This window comes from Prionailurus bengalensis, chromosome C1, assembly GCF_016509475.1.
Source record: "Prionailurus bengalensis isolate Pbe53 chromosome C1, Fcat_Pben_1.1_paternal_pri, whole genome shotgun sequence".
In the NCBI taxonomy this organism is placed as follows: domain Eukaryota; kingdom Metazoa; phylum Chordata; class Mammalia; order Carnivora; family Felidae; genus Prionailurus; species Prionailurus bengalensis.
The window spans coordinates 208334517-208354943 of NC_057345.1; the positions used below are offsets into that span (position 1 = coordinate 208334517).

Here is a 20427-nt window from a genome sequence, read left to right on the forward strand (position 1 = left end):
GATGGAGGCAGAGGCGGGAGTGATACAGCAGAGACCAAGAGTGCCAAGGATGGCCAGCAACCCCCCAGAAGCTAGGAGAGAAGTGTGGGACAGATTCTCTCTGGGCCCCCAGAAGGAACCAGCTTTGCGGAAACCTTGATCTTCGGACTTCTAGCCTCCAGAACTTTGAGGTGATAAATTTCTCTTGTGTAGGCCCCTCAGTCTGTGGTACTTGATTACAGCAGCTTCTCTGTGGCTTTGAATTTTATGTCTTCTTTTTTAATCTCAAAAAGCACGACTGCTGTTTTCTACGCCATTATAATGCCTATCCTAAAACCACATCATCTACATTCCAGAGATAAAGTTGGCAGATTCCACTCAACTTTGCAAATATTTATTCAGTGTCTACTACAGTGAGGTATTTTAAATGAAATAATCGCTCATTCCTGGACGCACGAAATGCTGACGTTAGCAAGGACAACACAGCTGGGCTGGGGCAAACCTTCTCCTCTGAAGATGAGGAAATGCAGACCCAGAGAGCTAGGGGGCTGGACCCTCAGTTGGGTAGCTACTGAGCAGCAGAGTTAAAATGATCTCCTGTCTCCCCTCCCAAGGCTCTTTGCACTCGATGCATTCAACCCCTTTTGGTTTCCGGCAAAGCTAAAATTATTACTCTTCTTCATTTTTTTTCTATTTGTGCAAATAATGACAAGCAAGCAAGTCTCATGCTAACACCAGAAACCTATTTACGATGGTTGACACGTGGGAACATGTGGTTGTAACCACACCAAGCACTTTCCATGCAGCACCTCATTTAATCCCCGTCAGCATGTTGTTATTACCCCCATTTACTGATAAGGGAACTGGGGCCCCCCAAAAAGTGAAGTGCCTAGCTCCAGGTCAATCAGCTAGAAGACTCCAGAGCTCGGCTTGATTCTAGAGTTCACCCCTTAAATGGTTCTACAACATCGCCTCCCTGAAGACACCAAGTACACATCCGTGGGCACCCACTGGGCTGGCCTTCACCACTTTTAAAGTCAATATGATACTGAAGCACATTTGTCACTAGAAGGCAATGTTCTTCTATGACTGCCTGAACCCTGCTTAAAGCAACTTGAAACTGCAATGATATCAACTGTGAACCAATACATCTATCAGCCGTCAAGTTTCTTCTTTCTTGTAAATCACTCGTGCTCGGTGTGGACAACTCACCCCACCTCTAAGATCTAGCCTCAGAGAGATCACAAACTCAGGTAGAGACCTTCCTCTTTCAGAGCGCCAAAGCTTTATTCAAAGTCAAATGCAGCCAGTGGGTTTTTTCACTTATCTCCAAGATGAGTCAAGAGGAGCCAAAATGGCATACAAAAATTCGATGCCATCAGGTTTATAATGCGCCAATTTCACGATGCGTTTTAGTGTTACTAAATATCACCTCTCAGAATTCCGTATGTAAGTGCTTTTCGCTTCGTGCGACAATTACTTGGTTTTATCCTAACAGCACGGCACCTAGCGTGAGGGTAAAGGTGATGGGTCCAGCCATATTGTGTACGTAAAGAAAACTGCTCTTGCAAGTCCCAGGGTGGCAGGTCACTTATTACCACTGGGGTGAAAATTGTGTGCCTGAATTCAGAAAACATGTAGGAAAGTTGACGTAACTAAAACAAGAGAGAGGAGCCATGATGACAGAAAGCTCCAAAAGGTATTTAATAATGGATATAATTTTCTCGGCCTTTGAAAGGAGGACTGGACAGAAGCAACGTGGGATGCAAGGCTGTCATTATTCAAGTTCAAATAGGATGCCTATTCTGCATCTCCCTTTCCTATAGGCTAAACAACAGCCTTTAAGAACAAAACAGGGGTGCCTGGGTGGCTCAGTCATTCAGCATCTGGACTCTTGATTTTGGCTCAGGCCATGATCTCTGGGTTCAGGAGACCAAGCCCCCAGTTGGGCTCCGTGCTGCTTGGGATTCTCTCCCTCTCTCTGCCCCTCCCCCGCTCATGCATGTGCAGGTGCACTCTCCCTCAAAATAAATAAACATTTAAAGAAAATAAAAACAACAAACAAAACAACTAAAAACTATTGCAATGAGAGCCAGGGAAAGTTAGAGCCTCCCAATCGATGTCTATGTTCACACACTTAAATTTAGGTCCCATCTGTGGCTCAAGCATGACAGAACAGCCGTCAGGTGGGGGCTGAGCACACGTCCCAAGTGCCCCAAATTAGCGGCTGTGGATCTGAGCTGCCCACTGGGAGGTGTAAGCACTAATTAACGTCACAATGCACACTCAAGTGAACACGCCCGCTTTGCCAATTCCATAATTCCCTTTCTTCCAGTTTCCCGGCCCACTGATTCCAAACTATGGGATGACAGAAAAAAACAGGATCTTCTGGATCAAATGAAACAAACAGAGGTTTTTTAAAGTAAGGATATTAATGGTAAAATCTGCAACTTGTGTTTGTATGTCCATCTTCAATACTGCATCTTAGAAGACTTAATTTTGCAGCAGCACTGCAGGAATGGGCACTCTGGTGCTGGTTAGTTGGAAATCGCTAACTCCTGAAATTATATAGGCTTGAAACACGTGTCAAATGCAAGTCACGTAAAAAGAACTCAGGAGTAAACAGTCAAGGAGAAACCACCACTGAAAGGACTTGCCTCTGAATGGCCCAGCAAAGAAAAGGCCAGCATTGAACAGAAGCCTTGGACACCTGTCAGCGGGCTTAGGAAGAAGGCAATTGTGACTACTACAGCTTTAACACGTGTTTACGAGCAATTTCCGGAAATGCTTCGGGATGGTTTTGTTCTCTACCATTACGTTTCCAACATACATTGCTAAAGTCAAGACAAAAGCATTTGGTCTCAAAGTTTATTCTGCCAAGTAAGCGATCTACGAGAAGCTTCAGGTGTGTATCCGGCACCGTTGTAAGTTACTTGAACAAGCATATGCTAATACCTTGTTGTAGGTCAGAATTACAGCTCCCTTCTTCTACTTGGGAATATTACCCAGCCATCAAAAAGAATGAAGTCTTGCCTTTTGCCATAATGTGGATGGAGCTGGAGTGTATTATGCTAAGCAAAATAAGTCAGAGAAAGACAAACACCATACGATTTCACTCGTGGAATTTGAGAAACAAAACAGATGAACACAGGGAAAAGAAAAAAAGAGAGAGAGGGGCAAACCCTAAGAGAGACTCTGAACGATAGAGAACAAACCGAGAAGTGCTGGAGGGAGGTGGGGGGGGGGGATGGGCTAGATGGGTGACGGCACTAAGGAGGGTACTTGGTATGATGAGCACCGGGTGTTATATGTAAGTGATGAATCACTAAATTCTACTCCCGAAACTAATATTACACTAATATTATGTTAATAATATTATATAATAATATTATATAAATATAATAAATATATAATATAATATATAAACTATAAATATATATAGTTTATAATATATATTTATATATAATATATATTTTATAAATATATATTTATATATAATATATATATTTTATAAAGATATATAATATGTATTTTATAAATATAAAATAATATTATATAAATATAATAAATATATAATAATATATAAACTAACATTATGTTAACTAGAATTTAAATAAAAACTTTAACAATAAAAAAATAAAAATTAAAACATTAAAAAAATGTAGTCTGATCTTGCCAGCTGATCCTTAACCTAGGCTGCTTGCAAGCTTGGATGAGTTGAGGTTGTTTTTTTCCTTCCCTTTTGCCTTATGCGTTTTGCCCAAGCAGCATACATAATTTAGTTATAATGTTTTTCAGAACTTTTGCAAATGATGATGATTCTGAGATTAAATCTGAAGGCACCTTCTGTGCCTTCCCTAGTCTGAGTACACCAGAAACCTCCATTTCTAACAATGATTGATCAAGGACCGAATCACAAATGTTACAGGAGAATTGGTACTGTTCCAAGTAAAGGTTGGAGAGAGAGAAAGAATGTCAAACTAACTTCTAGAAAAACAAAAACACAGACAGACTTGGTTACAAACACTAGAAAAAACTTCATGGCTCTCCAGCAGGCATGCTTGCCAAGTTAAAAAGAAACCAGACAGGTTCCAAATGACCACATGCTTTCATTACTAAATGTGCCAAACCCCAATGACCACTCCTGGTAATCACCCCAGGAAAGTGAAATGCACGCTTTGTAAAATTCACGGTCACATTTCAGTTTCTGATATAAACAAAGCATTATTTTATATCATTTTACCTAGATATTTTATATCACTTGGCTGATTATTTTTATATCACATCATTTACCCGTGTTTTATATCTTTTTGCTGCATATCGTTTTACATCATTTTAGATTCTCCCTTTTATGTATCTTACTTTTGAAAGTTGACTTTTAGTCGGTTCAGCATCTGACTTCGGCTCAGGTCATGATCTCACGGTTCGTGAGTTCAAGCCCCGTGTCAGGCCCTGTGCTCACAGTTCAGAGCCAGGAGCCTGCTTCAGACTCAGTGTCTCTCTCTCTGCCCCTCCCCAGCTTTCACTCTGCTCTCTCTCTCTCTCTGTCTCTCTCAAAAATCAATAAAGCATTAAAAAAAATTTTTAATAAAAAAAAAAGGAAGTTGACTTTACACTTTCAGTATTTAGAACATACGTGTATTCATTTACATACACGTGATTGAGACTGTAATTGTGCTTTTGGGGAGGAGCCAATAATATCAAATATTGTTCATCTTTATTTTTTTTATATCTGAATGAAAAAGTAATTGTATAAACAACATTGCAAGCTTCGCTCGCATTTCCCCCTTTGTATTTCTGCTTTTTCCAAATTTTTAAGTTTTAAAAATTGAAGTGAAGATTGCTAGGGAAACACAGAACGCAGGAGCAACTCTAACAAGGGAAGGGGCTTCCTGGGGTGCTGGGCAGCTGGAGGCAGAGCTGTTATTCAGGGACATCAGAGCAAGGACTCTGCCACACACACCCCCACCCCTGCCCAACACACCTGCCCAAGAAAATACGGCTTTGCTGATGTGGGCTTTAGGTCAAGAAATAGCCCACCCAGTATTTGTAAGCATTCCCCTCATTAAGAAGTGAAAAAATCGTTAATGTAAATTCTTCTCAGAGGCAAGTAAGACCTCAGAACACAGGGAGGTGACATAGTTAGAACTGAGCTCCAAGGATTCAGAGACCCCTATCTTGCTGCGATGACTTCACTGGCAGCTTCGAGCCAACACCGTCCCAAAGGCCCCGGATACCCAGGATGGGATGAAGTCTCTGCTCCCCCCGCTCTGCGCCCCCCTCCCTTTGGATACATTTGAAAACCTAGGCTATTACGGAGAATTTAATCTAATACTACATGGAAGTGAGGGGCATGTTTTTTCTTCTGGTTATTCCATAGGCCCCCCGAAACACTGCAGAAGGAAGGACTCTTTTCAGTCACATTTACATTACAAAGTTGCATGATGTATAATTTCCACTTTTAAATAGCTCAGCTTTTCATTAAAAGGCAGACCAAAAACGAGCCCTCAATTTTCATACTCTGATGGTCAATCAACCAGAATGCACCAGGCTAATATTAGCACTGGAAAACCATACAGCTGCCTTTCCTTAGAATACTCAACATTTTCTTTTCAATAAATGTTAACAGGCTGGTGAAGTTTTAAGAGACTTCATCAGCCAGGTGGTAACAATGACTTCATCCACTGCTCCCTTACCATCTGTTCTTAATAAAGCACCCAGACTACAATCGTAGGACAGGCCACTCCCTTGCTCAACATGTTCTCTCCGAGAAACAGCCAAGTTTTCACTGTGACCTACATGGCCCTACTCAATGAGGCCTTCTCTACCTCTGACGTCACCAGCCACTTGTCCCCTAACTCGCCCTATCCTTAGCCACGCTGGCACACCCTACCTCAGGGCACTAGCTGTACCCCCCGCCCAGCACACTCTGCCCCCCACATATCTTCATGGGTCACTCCCTCACTTCCATCAAATCCGTACAAAAATCTACTTCTCAGTAAAGCCACCCTGACCACTCTACAGGAAACGTACTACCCCATCACTGGCCTGGCCCAATACTCCTAATCCTCCAGTCTTACTCCATTATTTTTCAAAGTACTTGTGACTTAATATTTTACTTTATTATTTTATTATACTTAATACGCATCATACAATATATGCCCAATGAGGTAGTCATGTTGTCTTTTGTTTATTGATGTATCCCAAGCTTCCAGAACAGTGGCTGGCACATAGTAGGCCCTCAAATAATACTTTTTGAATGAATGAGTGATTATGGCAGATCTGCTCTTGTAGGTAGGTGATGAAGCAGTAATTCACTCAATAGTAGTTCCGTAATACAAAAGAGAAAAGGTAGCGTGTAAAATGTAATTATCTGGTTAACTCGCAATAGAGCTGTGAGGATTTAGAAGATTAATGCTTAGTATAATATTGATGGGTTATTATTATATAATTATGTCTAAATCAATCATTGCTTCACATTTTAATGGCAGAATTGTGCCTGTGGGAGAGAAGATAAATTAATTTCTTCTAGGGGATGTTGATCTACTAACCAGCCTAAGATTTGGTGCCAATCTTCTTGGATAAGCCTAGGACAACAGATGAGAAAGCAACATGAGAACACTATGAATTTTTCTTCCTATAAATTTTACAGTTAAAAAAAAAAAAGAAGAATCCATCACATATAGTCAAAGAAAATCTCCCTTAGTGCATTTACTGACAAGACTATCTTGGAGTAGAGGCACCTGGGTGGCTCAGTCGGTTGGGCGTCCGACCTCAGCTCAGGTCATGATTTCACAGTTTGCGGGTTCGAGTTCCACGTCAGGTTCTGTGCTGACAGCTCAGAGCCTGAAGCCTGCTTCAGAGTCTGTGTCTCCCTCTCTCTCTCCTGCTCAAGTCTCTGTCTCTCTGTGTCTCTCAAAAATAAAGAAATGTTTTAAAAGAGAGAGAGAGAGAGACTATCATGGAGTAACCGCCAGAGGGATGTAACATTTAGTTGATTAACATTTAACTTTTCAACTGGAAACCAAGTATCTCTTCTTCCAGGACATTCAACGTTACCCTTCCCAGAAAATGAGACATCAACTATCAGAAAAAAACAGTTAAACAGCCAAAGGAAATATCTTGACAACACAAAAGTACACTGGGCCGTGCTGTCTAACATGTACCTAGATTGTGTGAATGACCGTTGTACAGCCAGCACAACGGAAGCCTCTAAGGACATGTGAAAATTTAGCTAAGGAGGAAATAAAAGAATTTTCTTAAAACCACTCATTAGAGGTAGCCATTTCATTTTTCTGTTTCCCTGGAAAAAAAAAAATTGTTTCAATTTCCGAGCCAGTATTTTCGGAATGGAGAGCCAAGCTTTTGTCGCCATCCATCCCTTCATGTTTTGCTTATGAATTTTCCAGGTGTCGTCTGAATGGCAGAAAAGTGGCAGGGCCCACCCGCCACGGGACTCGAGAGGGAGTTAATAATGGATCCCAACAGCACTAGCATCAAGGGGGCTTAAGAGGGGTTTTCACGAAAATGTTTCTCTAACAACACTGAGAATCCTCCTAACACCCAGATGCTTTTACATCTTTGACCATACCTCTTCTCAGGTCTGGGCTATTAGCTGAGTCCACTGGGTGTCCTACATTTAACTCAAAAGCAATCTTCAAGAACTTTCTTGATTGCGAAATGAGAAAAGAGTTAGATGGATCAAGAGTCAAGGGCAAGACGTTTTAAAATTTGTATATGCGCAAAAAAATCGCACAGAGTTCACAAAATGCTAAAGCTGAATAGCCTATTGGACACAGTCTAATAGAAACTCAATTCTAGAGGAGAGGCCACTGCCCAAAGTTGCATCACTAATAAGCTGATGATTCAGGATCATGGCCTGGAGACCGTGACCACAAACACCATTGTGTGTGTGTGTGTGTGTGTGTGTGTGTGTGTGTGTGTTTTAAATTCCAGTACACAGCTGTCTTTTGACCAAAGCAAAATGCAGCTGGGGCAGTGAAAATTTAAACTACGTGGCTTATACATGACAGAGGGAAAGTAAATGATACCTGACCCCATCCCAACTCCTCTCTTTCGTAGTTTTTGAAATACACTACTCTTAAGTTTGCAGCTGGCCCAAGGAAGCATTGTAATTTCCTTTCTTGAAATAGCACATGAAAGGGGCGCCTGTGTGGTTCAGTTGGTTGAGTGTCCGATTTAGGCTCAGGTCATGATCTCAAGGTTTATGGTTCAAGCCCTGCGTTGGGCTCTGTGCTGACAGCTCAGAGCCTAGAGCCTGCTTCGGATTCTGTGTCTCCCTCTCTCTCTATCCCTCCCCCTCTCGTTCCCTCTCTCTCTCTCTCTCTCAAGAATAAATAAACATTAAAAAAAAAAAGAAGAAGAAATAGCCCATGAAGTAATGTCTACTTACCTAAATGCAAAGATCTGCTGTTCCACTTACCAAAAAACTACTATGCAGAAAACACTCCACAAATACTTTGTGATGAATACAAAATGCCCAATAAATTAGACAGCCATTATTTATAATAAACCATTAAAGATTCCTCTCTTACAGATCCACTCACTGCAATATGCTTTCCAGAAGTACCTTATCCTTTTCTTATGGCTTAAATTTGGGCTCCATTTCTAATGATCTACAATTTTTTATTGTAGTCAAATATACCTAACCTGAAATTTGCCATTTTAACCATTTTTAAATGTATAGTTCAAGCGGCATGAAATGCATCCATAATGTTGTGCATTCATCATCACCACTACCCACCTCCAGAACCTTTTCATTTTCCCAGAGTGAAACTCCGTACCTCTTGAACAACACTTTCCCACTCCTCCCTTCCCCCAGCTCCTGGCAACTACCATTCTACTTTCTGTCCCTACGAATCTGACTACTCTAGGGATGTCACATAAGTGCAATTACCAAGTATTTTTCCTTTTGTGACTCGCTTATTTCACTTCGTATAATATCTTCAAGGCTCATCCACGTGGTAGCATGTGTCAGAATTGCCTTCTTTTTTTTTTTTTTTTTTTAAGTCTCAATAACATTCCGATTGCATTTATATACAGTGCATTTTATCCATTCACCCATCAATGGACATTTGGGTTGCTTCCACTTTTTCGTGAATGATGTTGTTACAAACATGGGTGCACAAATCCCTTCAAGTCCCTGCTTTCGATTTTTCGGGGGTACATATCCAGGAAGGGGGTTGCTAGGTCATATGGTAATGCTATGTTTAATTTTTTTGCAGAGCCACCGTGCTGTTTTCCAAAGCAGCTGTACCGTTTTCCATTCCCACCGTCACTGCACAAAAATTCTAATTCCTCTGCATCCTCGCCAACACTTGGTATTTTGTTTGTTTTTAATAGTTGCCATCTAATGGGTGTGAAGTGAATCATGACACTGAGTATTTTTTTCATGTGCATATTGGTCACGTGGATGTCATCTTTCGAGACATGTCTATTCAAGGTCTTTATCTATTTCTTCATTGAGTTGTTTGGGCTCCATTTTTAACAATTCCACCTACATATAATTGTAGATGGTGGGAGCATTCTGATTCAATGGTTATTTGGGACTTGGGAGTTGTGTTTATGTTTTGGGGTCTCCTGGACATAAGCGGTAGGAATTGGAATACATGATTTGGTAGTTTTTAGGTGCCCTGTAAGTAGTTTAAGGCTTGCTTATTCTCTACCTATTTACTCTTGAGCCAGTAAAATAATTAGCCTTAGGAAAAACAGCATGGCCTAGAGGCTTAAAATGTGGTTACAATCCCAGGTTTAACCAAGAACTAGTCCCATGTGATTATGCAACTTGACCAGTATCTCTGGGGTGCTAGACCTAAAATAATTTCCATAGTTCCCTTCAACCCCAACAGTCTGACGTTAGATATCTATCTATCACACAAGGCAATGATACCCATACATTATTTAAAACAATGGAATGCAGAAAGTGATTCTCAGACCAGCAGCCATAAAGCATATTTGCACACTTTTCGGAAATCAAATGTTATAGAAAAACAAAAGTCTCCCATTCACTGACCAAAGTCTTCCCTCATTTATGCATGTAGGTATGTGAGCCATTGTTGACCTGGTATAAGGCAAGTGCAACAAAATTTAGTTCTCTTCTATCCTTTGCCCTTAGAGAAGGGGTTTTCAAGAGTGCTTTTATTTAAAATTTTTTTTTTCAACGTTTATTTATTTCTGGGACAGAGAGAGACAGAGCATGAATGGGGGAGTGGCAGAGAGAGAGGGAGACACAGAATCGGAAGCAGGCTCCAGGCTCCGAGCCATCCGCCCAGAGCCCGACGCAGGGCTCGAACTCCCGGACCGCGAGATCGTGACCCGGCTGAAGTCGGACGCTTAACCGACTGCGCCACCCAGGCGCCCCATGAGTGCTTTTATTTAAAACACAGAGTGTCTAGATCGAAATAAAAGTTCATTACAAAGAGTCAAAGAGAAATCTGAGCAGCTATGGTGAAAGAGATGTGGGAGGCTTCCGGGGGTCTCCATGGAGCCTTGCTTGACCACTACTGTCTACTTGTTCAAATAACAGAGAAAGGAGGGGGAGTGAAATCAGGAATGTGCCACAAAGTCACAAAAACAAGTAAACTGGAATCAAAACTAGTAAAAAAAAGCCAACGAAAAAGTGTCCTTGTCTTCCACCCTCGCCTCATGTATGCCATTCTGACCTCCTGTAAGCCATTTTCTAACACATGGACCCTAAGTGGCAATGAGTGGGGCAGCAATGACACACAAGTCATCCTCAGAATCAGAGGTACCCATCTCAGTGAAAGGGGTTAGAAGGAAGGGGCAGGCCTCACATCCACAAAGGATCTCAAACTTAAAATTGGATACTACTCAGGATGTCACAGAAAAGGCCCACTGAGGTCAAAAGGCAGAGACGTTCTTCATAAGGACATAAGCTTGTGCCCATTACCAGTCCAAGCTCCTGGCATACACAGTGAATCAATATATTTTGTTTTGTTTTGTTTACAAATCCCTCAAACATTTTGCAAAAGGCAAGACGAAAGTGCGCGGTATTTTATGCATGCTGTCTGTGCTGACTGGCTAAGCCTAAGGCTTGAAAAGGTGCCACAATGTTCACAGCCTTGTTCGGGCACTCTCTTTTCATGTGCAGGTGGCTTCAGAATATGGAAGTAGCCTGCGTTTCCTGTGCCCCCCCACCCCCCGCAATCCATGCCCTGACTCCCTGTGACTCTCGCTAGGAGGAAGGCTATGCTAAGTTTGAGAAAAATCATAGATAAGAAGCTGTGGTGGGTACAGCTGGTAATAGCTGGAATCTTACACTCTGCTCTGTTAACAATAGGAAATGGCCCTTCTCTGCTTTTGTTTTTCATTCTGTCTGGTTCACAGCCTACAGCCTAGGGACTGACATTACCAAATTCTGAAACCAAATGTACTTGAAAAGTCACATTTAAACCATCCCTGGTCACCATCCTAGGCCAAAATAATCAGAGGCAGGTGCCCAGGACGGATTCTCCAAAGACCCCAACAAACGTCATGAATAAAATTCTCACTGATCATGTGAACATCCACCGTTTGCAAAACAATCTGAGGCTTCAAACACAGCAACTCCTAGCTGTACCTCAATCCAAATGAGGCTTGCACATTAAACTAAAAACTATAGCAAGAATTCTAAGACTGTGCAAGATATTTCAGGCTGACAGTAATAACAAAGACCCGATTTTATTTTAATTTTTTTGTTTTTAATTTTTTTTTAACGTTTGTTTATTTTTGAGAGAGAGAGAGACAGAGCATGAACAGGGGAGGTCAAAGAGAGAGGGAGACACAGAATCTGAAACAGGCTCCAGGCTCTAAGCTGTCAGCACACAGCCCGACGCGGGGCTCGAACTCACAGACCGCGAGATCGTGACCTGAGCCGAAGTCAGACGCTCAATGGACTGAGCCACCCAGGCGCCCCCCCCCCCAATTTTATTTTAAATGAACATCAATATAATTTTTGACTTGGACTTTTAAACCATTTTACCAGTGGGATTGACTGAGTTAGTGAAACAATACCATTGATTCTGTAAATGTTCTATAAGCCACATTGGAAAATATTTGGGTATCTTCTGCTATAAAACTAAGGACAGTCTCGGATTCACCTTGCATGGTAAATTTTAGTCCTGGGCTCCAGTGTAAGACACGTATTCCTCGGGAGGGAGAGTCTGGGGAAGGTAAGTCTGGGAAAAACCGTCCAGGGCTGATGCTGGATTCAACCCAAGGAAAGCAGAGAGACTGGGTTAATTAACTCCAGAAAGACCCAAAGTAACAGATCTTTAGCTTCTGCTTTAAGGGTCAGATAACAATCACTTTCCCCCTAACTTTATGAACCGACATCAGATTCCTAAGGACTGCAGTACTAACCTAAAATAAATGATGCACAGATTTGTAAAACCAACTTAACATGTGAACCTTGTAAGAAAACCTAAAGCAATGGGTCCTAGGTTCCTAAGAAATCTGAAACGGTTTTAACACCACAGCAAATCCAAGCACATAAACCAATCTTATAGGTACATCGCTTTGCATTCCACAGAACACAATACTGTCAGAGTGAACTTTTATCATCTCAGGTTAATTGGTTAAATTAGGAATGTAGTGTGACGTGTGTGGTGATAAGCCTCTATGACAGAGAGTGGATGACTATTCTTTTCATCCCCATACATTTGGAAAAAAACTACTTCAACTGATAACCCATCAAAAACAAATCAAGAGATCAGATGGTCCTTTTCGAGCAAAGCCAGGGTTCCGGGCCATGAACATGCAGTGTTGCTAGGAGAAGCAGGAAATGTGAGTAGCCACAAGCCATCACAATCATGATAACCACCAGCAAGGAACAGATAGTACTCATATGAGGTCATGGATAGATGTTCTATGATACCTATGTCAGGGACTCAGCTCAAAGGCCAGTAAATAGCAGAGAGGGATTCCAACACACAGATACGTCCGACTCTAAAGCCTGAGGTTTTCTCACACAATCCACCAGTCAAAGGCAGTCTTCAAACGTGCACAGCGCCCGTGAGACTGCTGGACATACTACATGATGCTTTTGAATCTCTGTTAAACAGATACATAACACTCTGGTCCACAAGACTGCAGCCTGTTCACAAAAGACTACAGGTAACCCTCATAATCTGGCAATGAAAATAAAATAGCCCATAGTGGTGAGATTAGCTCTCTACAGAAGACACAGCTCAATCAGCCACAGTGTGGTCACAGGATGACACGGCTGGGATGACAACCAGAAAGGGCCTCCAGCTCCTATTCTACAGGAGCTGGTCTGAAGAAAGCTGTGTTAGCAGCAGTGGTCTGCTCAGAGTTCTTGAAAAAATAGGACAATTTGGAAGAATCTGTGAACACATCTCTAGGGACAAAGGCACCTGTGTGGCCTCTCCAAGTAGCATCTGTTGACTTGTTTACCTAGAGTGGAGGTAGATACGACAGCTATGAGGGGGATCACCCTACAGACACTGTCACTGGCCCCCCATGTGGCTACTCTGATCCTGCACTCTCCCAAGAAACTTTCTGATCACCATCTAACTTCTCAGGGTCCCTTTTCTCCAGGAAGACTCCAGTCTATTAACAGACCAACCCATATGAACATACTATGCCACATGACAAATTTATTTATTTATCAATAAAGACAATCCATTGCATGGCAGACACGGTTTGGGGCACATTTATATGTGTGTCCTATTGTATTGTTTAATCCACATACCTAGGTGACGTATCATATTGAATACAAAAAAAAATTAGTTATTGACACTTCAAAGACTTTCGTGGAGTCTTCAAAATATAGGTGGCAGGGCTAGGTATTGAATTCAGGTAGGATTCTATACCTTTATAATAAATCCCCAAGGTCTAACTAAGGGTAATTTAAAAGGGAAAGGAGTGTTGGTAGACTTGAAAGTCTATGCAAACTTTTAAATGCAAACTTTTAGATGAGCAATTACTCTAGAAATCAGGTCCAGAAATTTTAGCAGATTTTAAGAAGGATTTTTATCCCAGAAAACTTTAAGAACCACCAGCACGGTATTTTGTGCAGGCTGCATGCATTAAGGTGACATTACTTAATTGTTACCAATTTAAGTTTCAGTCACAGGCAAATAGTTTAACGCTATATTAATTGCTGATAGTGCTAATTACTTGATAGTGAACCTGACCTCTGCTCAGAGCTCATTATATGATTCCTCTCCGGGTTCCTTCTATTCTTAAGACGTGAGTAATTAAGGGTGGATGGTGATACGCACATGCATTGGCCAAAGTGCTTCTATTCTCTACTTGGTGGCCTTCAGTTCCCTACCCAAAAGGGAGCATCAGACTACAGCCTGCACTGGACTGGCCCATTTTGGGGTCATAGCAATCAGCCATGTGCAGGTAGGGCTGAAGATGGGCTTAACATCTTCCATTTTGAACACCTGTTTCTTTTTTATTAGACTTCCCATGTAGCATAAAGTTTTATTACGGGAGAATACAATAGATGTTTTGCGGTCCCTTTTGCTGGAAATCACCATTCCTTATACCACTCAGTAGAGAAACCGGCAATGTAAGATAAGTACAGTCTGTTTTCTCATTTCTTTTTCTTGTGCAACATTTTAAATAGTTACTTTAAAATTCAGAAATCAAACCCAATTTTAGCAACGTGTAGCTATGGAATAAACTCTAAAGTCATTGGCTCCCATAAATAATTGTGTGCATTTTCAGTAAAACTGATATTTAATTATAAATCTTTCTATGATGTTACAAAAAAAATACCACCCCAAGATGCTTTGGTCAATTATAGCTCAATAAAACTGCGGAGCAAAAAAAGATGCTTTGTAAGAAAAAGGAAATCCTACTGTGTTTATGACTATCTTATTTCACAGTTAACAAAAAAAGAAGTTTAGACCTTTTTTTTTTGGTCGCTTTTGCTCAAGGTCTAAAATTTTTAGCTTCCATAGTCAAGACTGTAGTACAGAATATAATTCTAAATTGGAAGTATATTTTAGAAACATTCACGTTGTAAATATTTGCTAAAAATATAATAATTATTGCAAACCTATTGATCTTAAATATTCTGTTCTTTGAACTCTTACTGATAAAATATGATTAAACTCACTGGTTATAAGAAGGAGCTCAGGAAAATGGGATTGAAAGGGTAGTTTTATTTAAAAAAAAAAAAGTCTCACCATTACTGTGTTGGAAAGATTTAGTTGCGTGGTCTTTAGAGTATCAGCATTTTGACCCTGAAACTGATAAATATGGATAAACATCACTTAATCAGACAAGCGCATTATTTTAAAGAAGGACACTTTAAAAAACTTTTTTTCTCAGACCAGTAGTTACTTATCTTGCAACTGACAAAGAATAAAAGTCCTTTCCAAAGCTTTACACAAGGAGCCAGAATTGAAGTTTTCACTTTCAGTCCCTTATGTGCCTGGGCACCTGGGTGGCTCAGTCAGTTAAGCATCCAGCTCTTAACTTGGGCTCAGGTCATGATCTCATGATCTCATGGTTTCATGAGTTCGAGCCCCATGTCAGGCTCTGCATGGACCTTGCAGAACCTGCCTGGGAATCTCTCTCTCCATCTCTCTCTCTGCCCCTCCCCTATTCACTCTCTCTCTCCCCCTCTTTCTCTCAAAATAAATAAAAATAAATAAAATTACATTTTTTTTTACTTTTGAGCAAGTGTAATGGCTTGAATTTTAATAGGTATGGACAAACAGCTGCTCAATAAATATTTATTGCCTGAATTTCTTTTAAACTGACTGTTGTATGGAAACCAATTTGACAATAAATTTCATATTAAAAAAACTTTTTTAAATGATCATTGGCAAAGATAGGCTCAAATTCTTCCCAGAAATGGGTGTGGTTACCAATACAAACAAGATGAACAAAAAACTTTGTTTCACTTTAAAACTTCAAATCAGTTACACCTATATGTGCACACGCTACCCCCTACCATCTAAAAATACTACAGAGGGATGGAGATTTCGTTTAGGTGTTTGTCTCAAGCAGTGCCTGTCCACTGTTCACACTCCACATCTGTGAAATGATGGTTCTGAACAGAAAACAGAAAAGACAGACCTTTCAGGACTGTCCTCCAGAATGGCACAGAGAAAATCTCCTGTCTTTCAATGCCCTCCACCAAAGCACCCAAGTACTCTACCTTTTCTTGGGAGATATCTAGCTCCCAAGTATTTGGGGTGTGTGTGTGTGTGTGTGTGTGTGTGTGTGTGTGTTTTCCAACCCATTCCCCCATGCAGCCATGCCAATCTGCTTACAGGCCCTAGAACATGTGTTACTGGGACCCACCTCAGCAGCTGGCTCCTCCTTCGAGCCCCGTGTCTGAAATACACTCATCACCAAAGCACATCTGTAACATCCTTTCAAAACCTCTCTCCAGATTCACACTTCCCTCTGAACCCTAGTGCCTCCTGACCACATCTTCATTTTTCAACGTTCTTTGAAGAAACCCACGGTTTAGCAGTACAAGCTGCTCGATGTATAGGTTTCCCTCCCCATGGGATCAGAAGCATCATCAGTTCTGTTTCCCTTATAGCGCTTAATAATCTCCATTTCCGGGGTTAGACCACAGTAGGTATTCAGTAAATTTGTACCTAAAGCAGAATAATAACGCTGTGCTTTTACACTTATGCTGACTGAAGCCAAAATTGCACTTACGATCGTGCACTTAACGATGCACTCGTGATGTTTACGCGCTGTGAACAGACAGATGTGTGAGGAATGCAATGACTCACCACCTAGTTATGTACCCTCAGTGTTGGGATGGCCATCAGACCTTCAGGCCAGCTGCCGACATGGAAACTGCACCTGCAAGTTGCACCTAGGACATGTCAGGCATCAACAGCAACGTAAAGACACACGGATCAACAACTCAACATCACACCCCCGCCCTGCTTCTGGTTCTGACACATTCAGAAAACAGTGTACGTTAGGTTTAGAGAGACATGGGATTTTCTTGCAGCAGGTAACAGACTGTGAGAGCCAGAAAGAGTTTTTAAGATCATGCCTCAGGTCCAAGCTTGCTTCACGTGACAGCAGGAACAGAGCCAGGAAGGCAGGAGAGCAGTGAAGGTCACAGTCATTGGTATAGCCGGGTGACGGCCCTGAGCTCTCTCATTCCCAATGCGGCAACCCCTACCAGTGCTATGTTCTTCTGTCTTCCTAGTGATGTCTGTCTTAAGCTGCTATTATAATGAGCTTCCCTTGTCTTGGGGGTGCCTGGGTGGCCTGGTCAGTTAAGCGACCGACTCCTGATTTCAGCTCAGGTCATGATCTCATGATTTGGCTCATGGGACGGAACCCCACATTGGGCTCTATGCTGACAGTGCAGAACCTGCCTGGGATTCTCTCCTCCGCCCCTCCCTTCTCTTAAAATAAACAAACTTTTTTAAAAAATGAACTTTCCTTCTTGAAACATACATGAAAGTGATTGGAGGAAGAGAGTTTGGGGGCAGACATACAGGGTAGTGGAGGGAAGGAACAGCAGCTGGTATGTTAATGTTTATTTATTTTTGAGAAAGAGAGAGTCAGAGTATGAATGGGGCAGGAGCAGAGAGACAAGGGGACACAGAATCCGAAGCAGGCTCCAGGCTGTAAGCTGTCAGCACAAGAGCCCAACACGGGGCTCGAACTCACAAACCGAGAGATCATGCCCTCAGCCGGTCAGACGCTTAACCGACTGAGCCACCCAGGCACCCCAGTATTTTAAAGGAACTAACCCACTCGGAGATAAAACACACACACACACACACGCGCGCACGCACACACACGCACACACATGCATCCTAAATACACCTGCAATTTCTGTACCATTGTACTTTGGCTGCTTAGAAGGCAACTAACTCATCCCCAAAACCAAGCAGGGAAGTGAGGCTGCTTCAAACTACTTCTGATGAACTTCCCCAAATGCTTGAGGAGGGTATTAACACTTTTTGAACTCTACAACCAAAAAAAAAAAAAAAAAAAAAGTTTGTCCATTTTGCTCTCTGGAAAATCCACTCATTCCCAGATGATACTGGATGAATCCTGTCCCACTGGGGCTGATGGACGAGCAAAGTTGGAGAAGGTGGAGTCGATGAGAAACCAGGCTCTCCTCCAGGACTTGCATTTCCCTCAAACTGCCTGTCTCTACGGTCTGCTTACGAACCCTTCCCACTCACATGCACATCCAGCATATCTACAGTACGTGCTCTTCTGAAAAGCTGCAGGCAGGATCGTCCTGCCCTTCTGGTCTCAGCCCAGTGCCCATGTCTCCCATGAGCTCGTACTGTGTCCTGCTTCTGCAGCAATTATATAATCTGAACAATATACTTCAGTGCTTAATCATCCACTCCTGTGCATGTGAGAAATTTCTTCCCCACAACACACATATCTTGCAATCAAGAAACAGATCTACACTTGTGGGTTTTTCTTTTCTGTTTTTGTATTTATTTTTTTAATGTTTACTCACTTTTGAGAGAGAGAGAGGCAGAGAGACAGAGCACAAGCGAGGCGGGGGGAAGGGGAGGGGCAGAGAGAGAGGGAGACACAGAATCCGAAGAGGCTCCAGGCTCTGAGCTGTCAGCACAGAGCCCGATGCGGGGCTCAAACTTGTGAACTGTGAGATCATGACCTGAGCCAACGTCAGACACTCAACCAACTGAGCCACCGAGGAGTCCCTGGGTTTTCTTTTCTAATAACCTCCCCAGCTAAAAGAGCTCAAGGGTTCACAAGTGAGGAGAAAAAAAAAAAAGCCTGAGAAGTGATGCACGTATGATTTCTCCATTTATTACTTCCTCTGGGCAGAGTAATCAATTTAGAACACACCAACAATACCTGTTAATTGCTTCATTTTTGTCATAGAGTAACTATAACTCCCATTAGATTTTCTTCTAGAGTCTTTTGAGAGGCAGACCGGCCTTTGGTTCTGTTTCAAATCATTTAAGGACCAAAAAGATAACTGGAAATAGTGGGTAGAAATTCCAGGCAACATTCAGTATGACTTTGAAGTCCAGCGAAACATGAATAACTTTGGACCCTATTCGTATTTCATAGTGATGCTCATTCAGTCATTCTTAATGTGAATTTTTTTGTGATCAGGAACTTTGTTTAAGAGGCTATGCTTGGGGCGCCTGGGTGGCGCAGTCGGTTAAGCGTCCGACTTCAGCCAGGTCACGATCTCGCGGTCCGTGAGTTCGAGCCCCGCGTCGGGCTCTGGGCTGATGGCTCAGAGCCTGGAGCCTGTTTCCGATTCTGGGTCTCCCTCTCTCTCTGCCCCTCCCCCGTTCATGCTCTGTCTCTCTCTGTCCCAAAAATAAATAAACGTTGAAAAAAAAAAAAAGAGGCTATGCTTAATATGCTAACCTCGATGGTAATGACCACTTCAATGTTTATTAAGAACTTCCATATTCCTCCTACTGGAGACTATTCAGAACTCAATAAAAAGCTGTCCCTCGCGCCTTTATACCTTGACAACAAGGTCTACACCGGTGAACAAAATTTGTTAGGAGGTGGGCAATGGCACATCCATCATCCTCTTTCAAAGCTCAGGTTGAATCTGAGAGAAAGACCTGGCTTGCTATATAGTCAAGTCTTCCCTCTCCCACTTACTTATTTTTTTTTTTTTTACCAAGACTGTTGACATAGACTAGATTATCTGAATCCTTAAAGTATAAAAGTCACGAGGCCGAATAAACTTTAAAAGGTTGGATGCATGTGCAGTGCACTTAGAATTGAGGTTTCGGCTTCTTAGTAAAGAAACTGAAAGTACTTGTTTAGGAAATAAAAGAAAAATGTCCTATACATACACTGGGTTTTGAATCACATTGGAAAAACACTGTGATACTACAAAAACCCTTACCTTCTCCTATCTCCCCAGTGTTTACAGTCTATGATATTTTGTTTCTTCATTTCATTGGTTCAGATAAGTTTCCTGGGGGGGTGGGGGGGAGGCGGGAATCAACTTATAACCCTTTTTAAACATTTTGTTAGGGTTTTTTCCTGTTTCTCTTAAAAATAGCCTAGCTAACGTTTATGGAATGTGTTCCAGGTGCCAGACCGCGTGCAAAGGGCTTGAACTGGATTATCTCATCCAATCTGCAGGTAAACCGAGGAAGTGGGCCCCGTGTGAAAGGGATAAACCAAGTGGTCAAGGTCACAGGGCACACATGCAGGGCTTGGGGCTGTCGGCCTCATCATGTGCTCCTCCTGGACACATTGCACTGACATCTGACACCTGCCTCTGGAAATGAACACATGAAGGCTTTAGGGGGTGGGGGGGAAGCTGGGCAAAATGCCCCGCGTGTCACTTCTACAGGGAACCAGTAGCTGAACGTTTTCACAAGAGAGATGTGTCTTCCAATAACACGTTCTGTCACCTGATGAAATTCGGACATTTCTCTTCAAAGAAACCTTTTTTTCAAGCCTTTTACAGCTTCACCTCCATATAAC

The 20427-nt window shown here is 42.0% G+C and overlaps 1 protein-coding gene across 2 annotated transcripts in view; it reads right to left on the reverse strand.

Moving 5' to 3' along the window:
• The window catches only part of AP1S3 (adaptor related protein complex 1 subunit sigma 3), a 58908-nt gene that overhangs the window by 31058 nt on the left and 7423 nt on the right, over positions 1 to 20427 (reverse strand). Inside the window, exon 1 of one of the 2 annotated variants that reach the window (XM_043577979.1) lies at positions 15162 to 15321. The exons of the other annotated variant lie outside the window; for it this stretch is intronic. Within the exon in view, the coding sequence (XP_043433914.1) occupies positions 15162 to 15245 (84 nt within the window). The 5' untranslated portion in view covers positions 15246 to 15321. Of the gene's footprint in view, positions 1 to 15161; positions 15322 to 20427 lie in introns of those variants that run through there. 2 annotated transcript variants of the gene reach the window in all.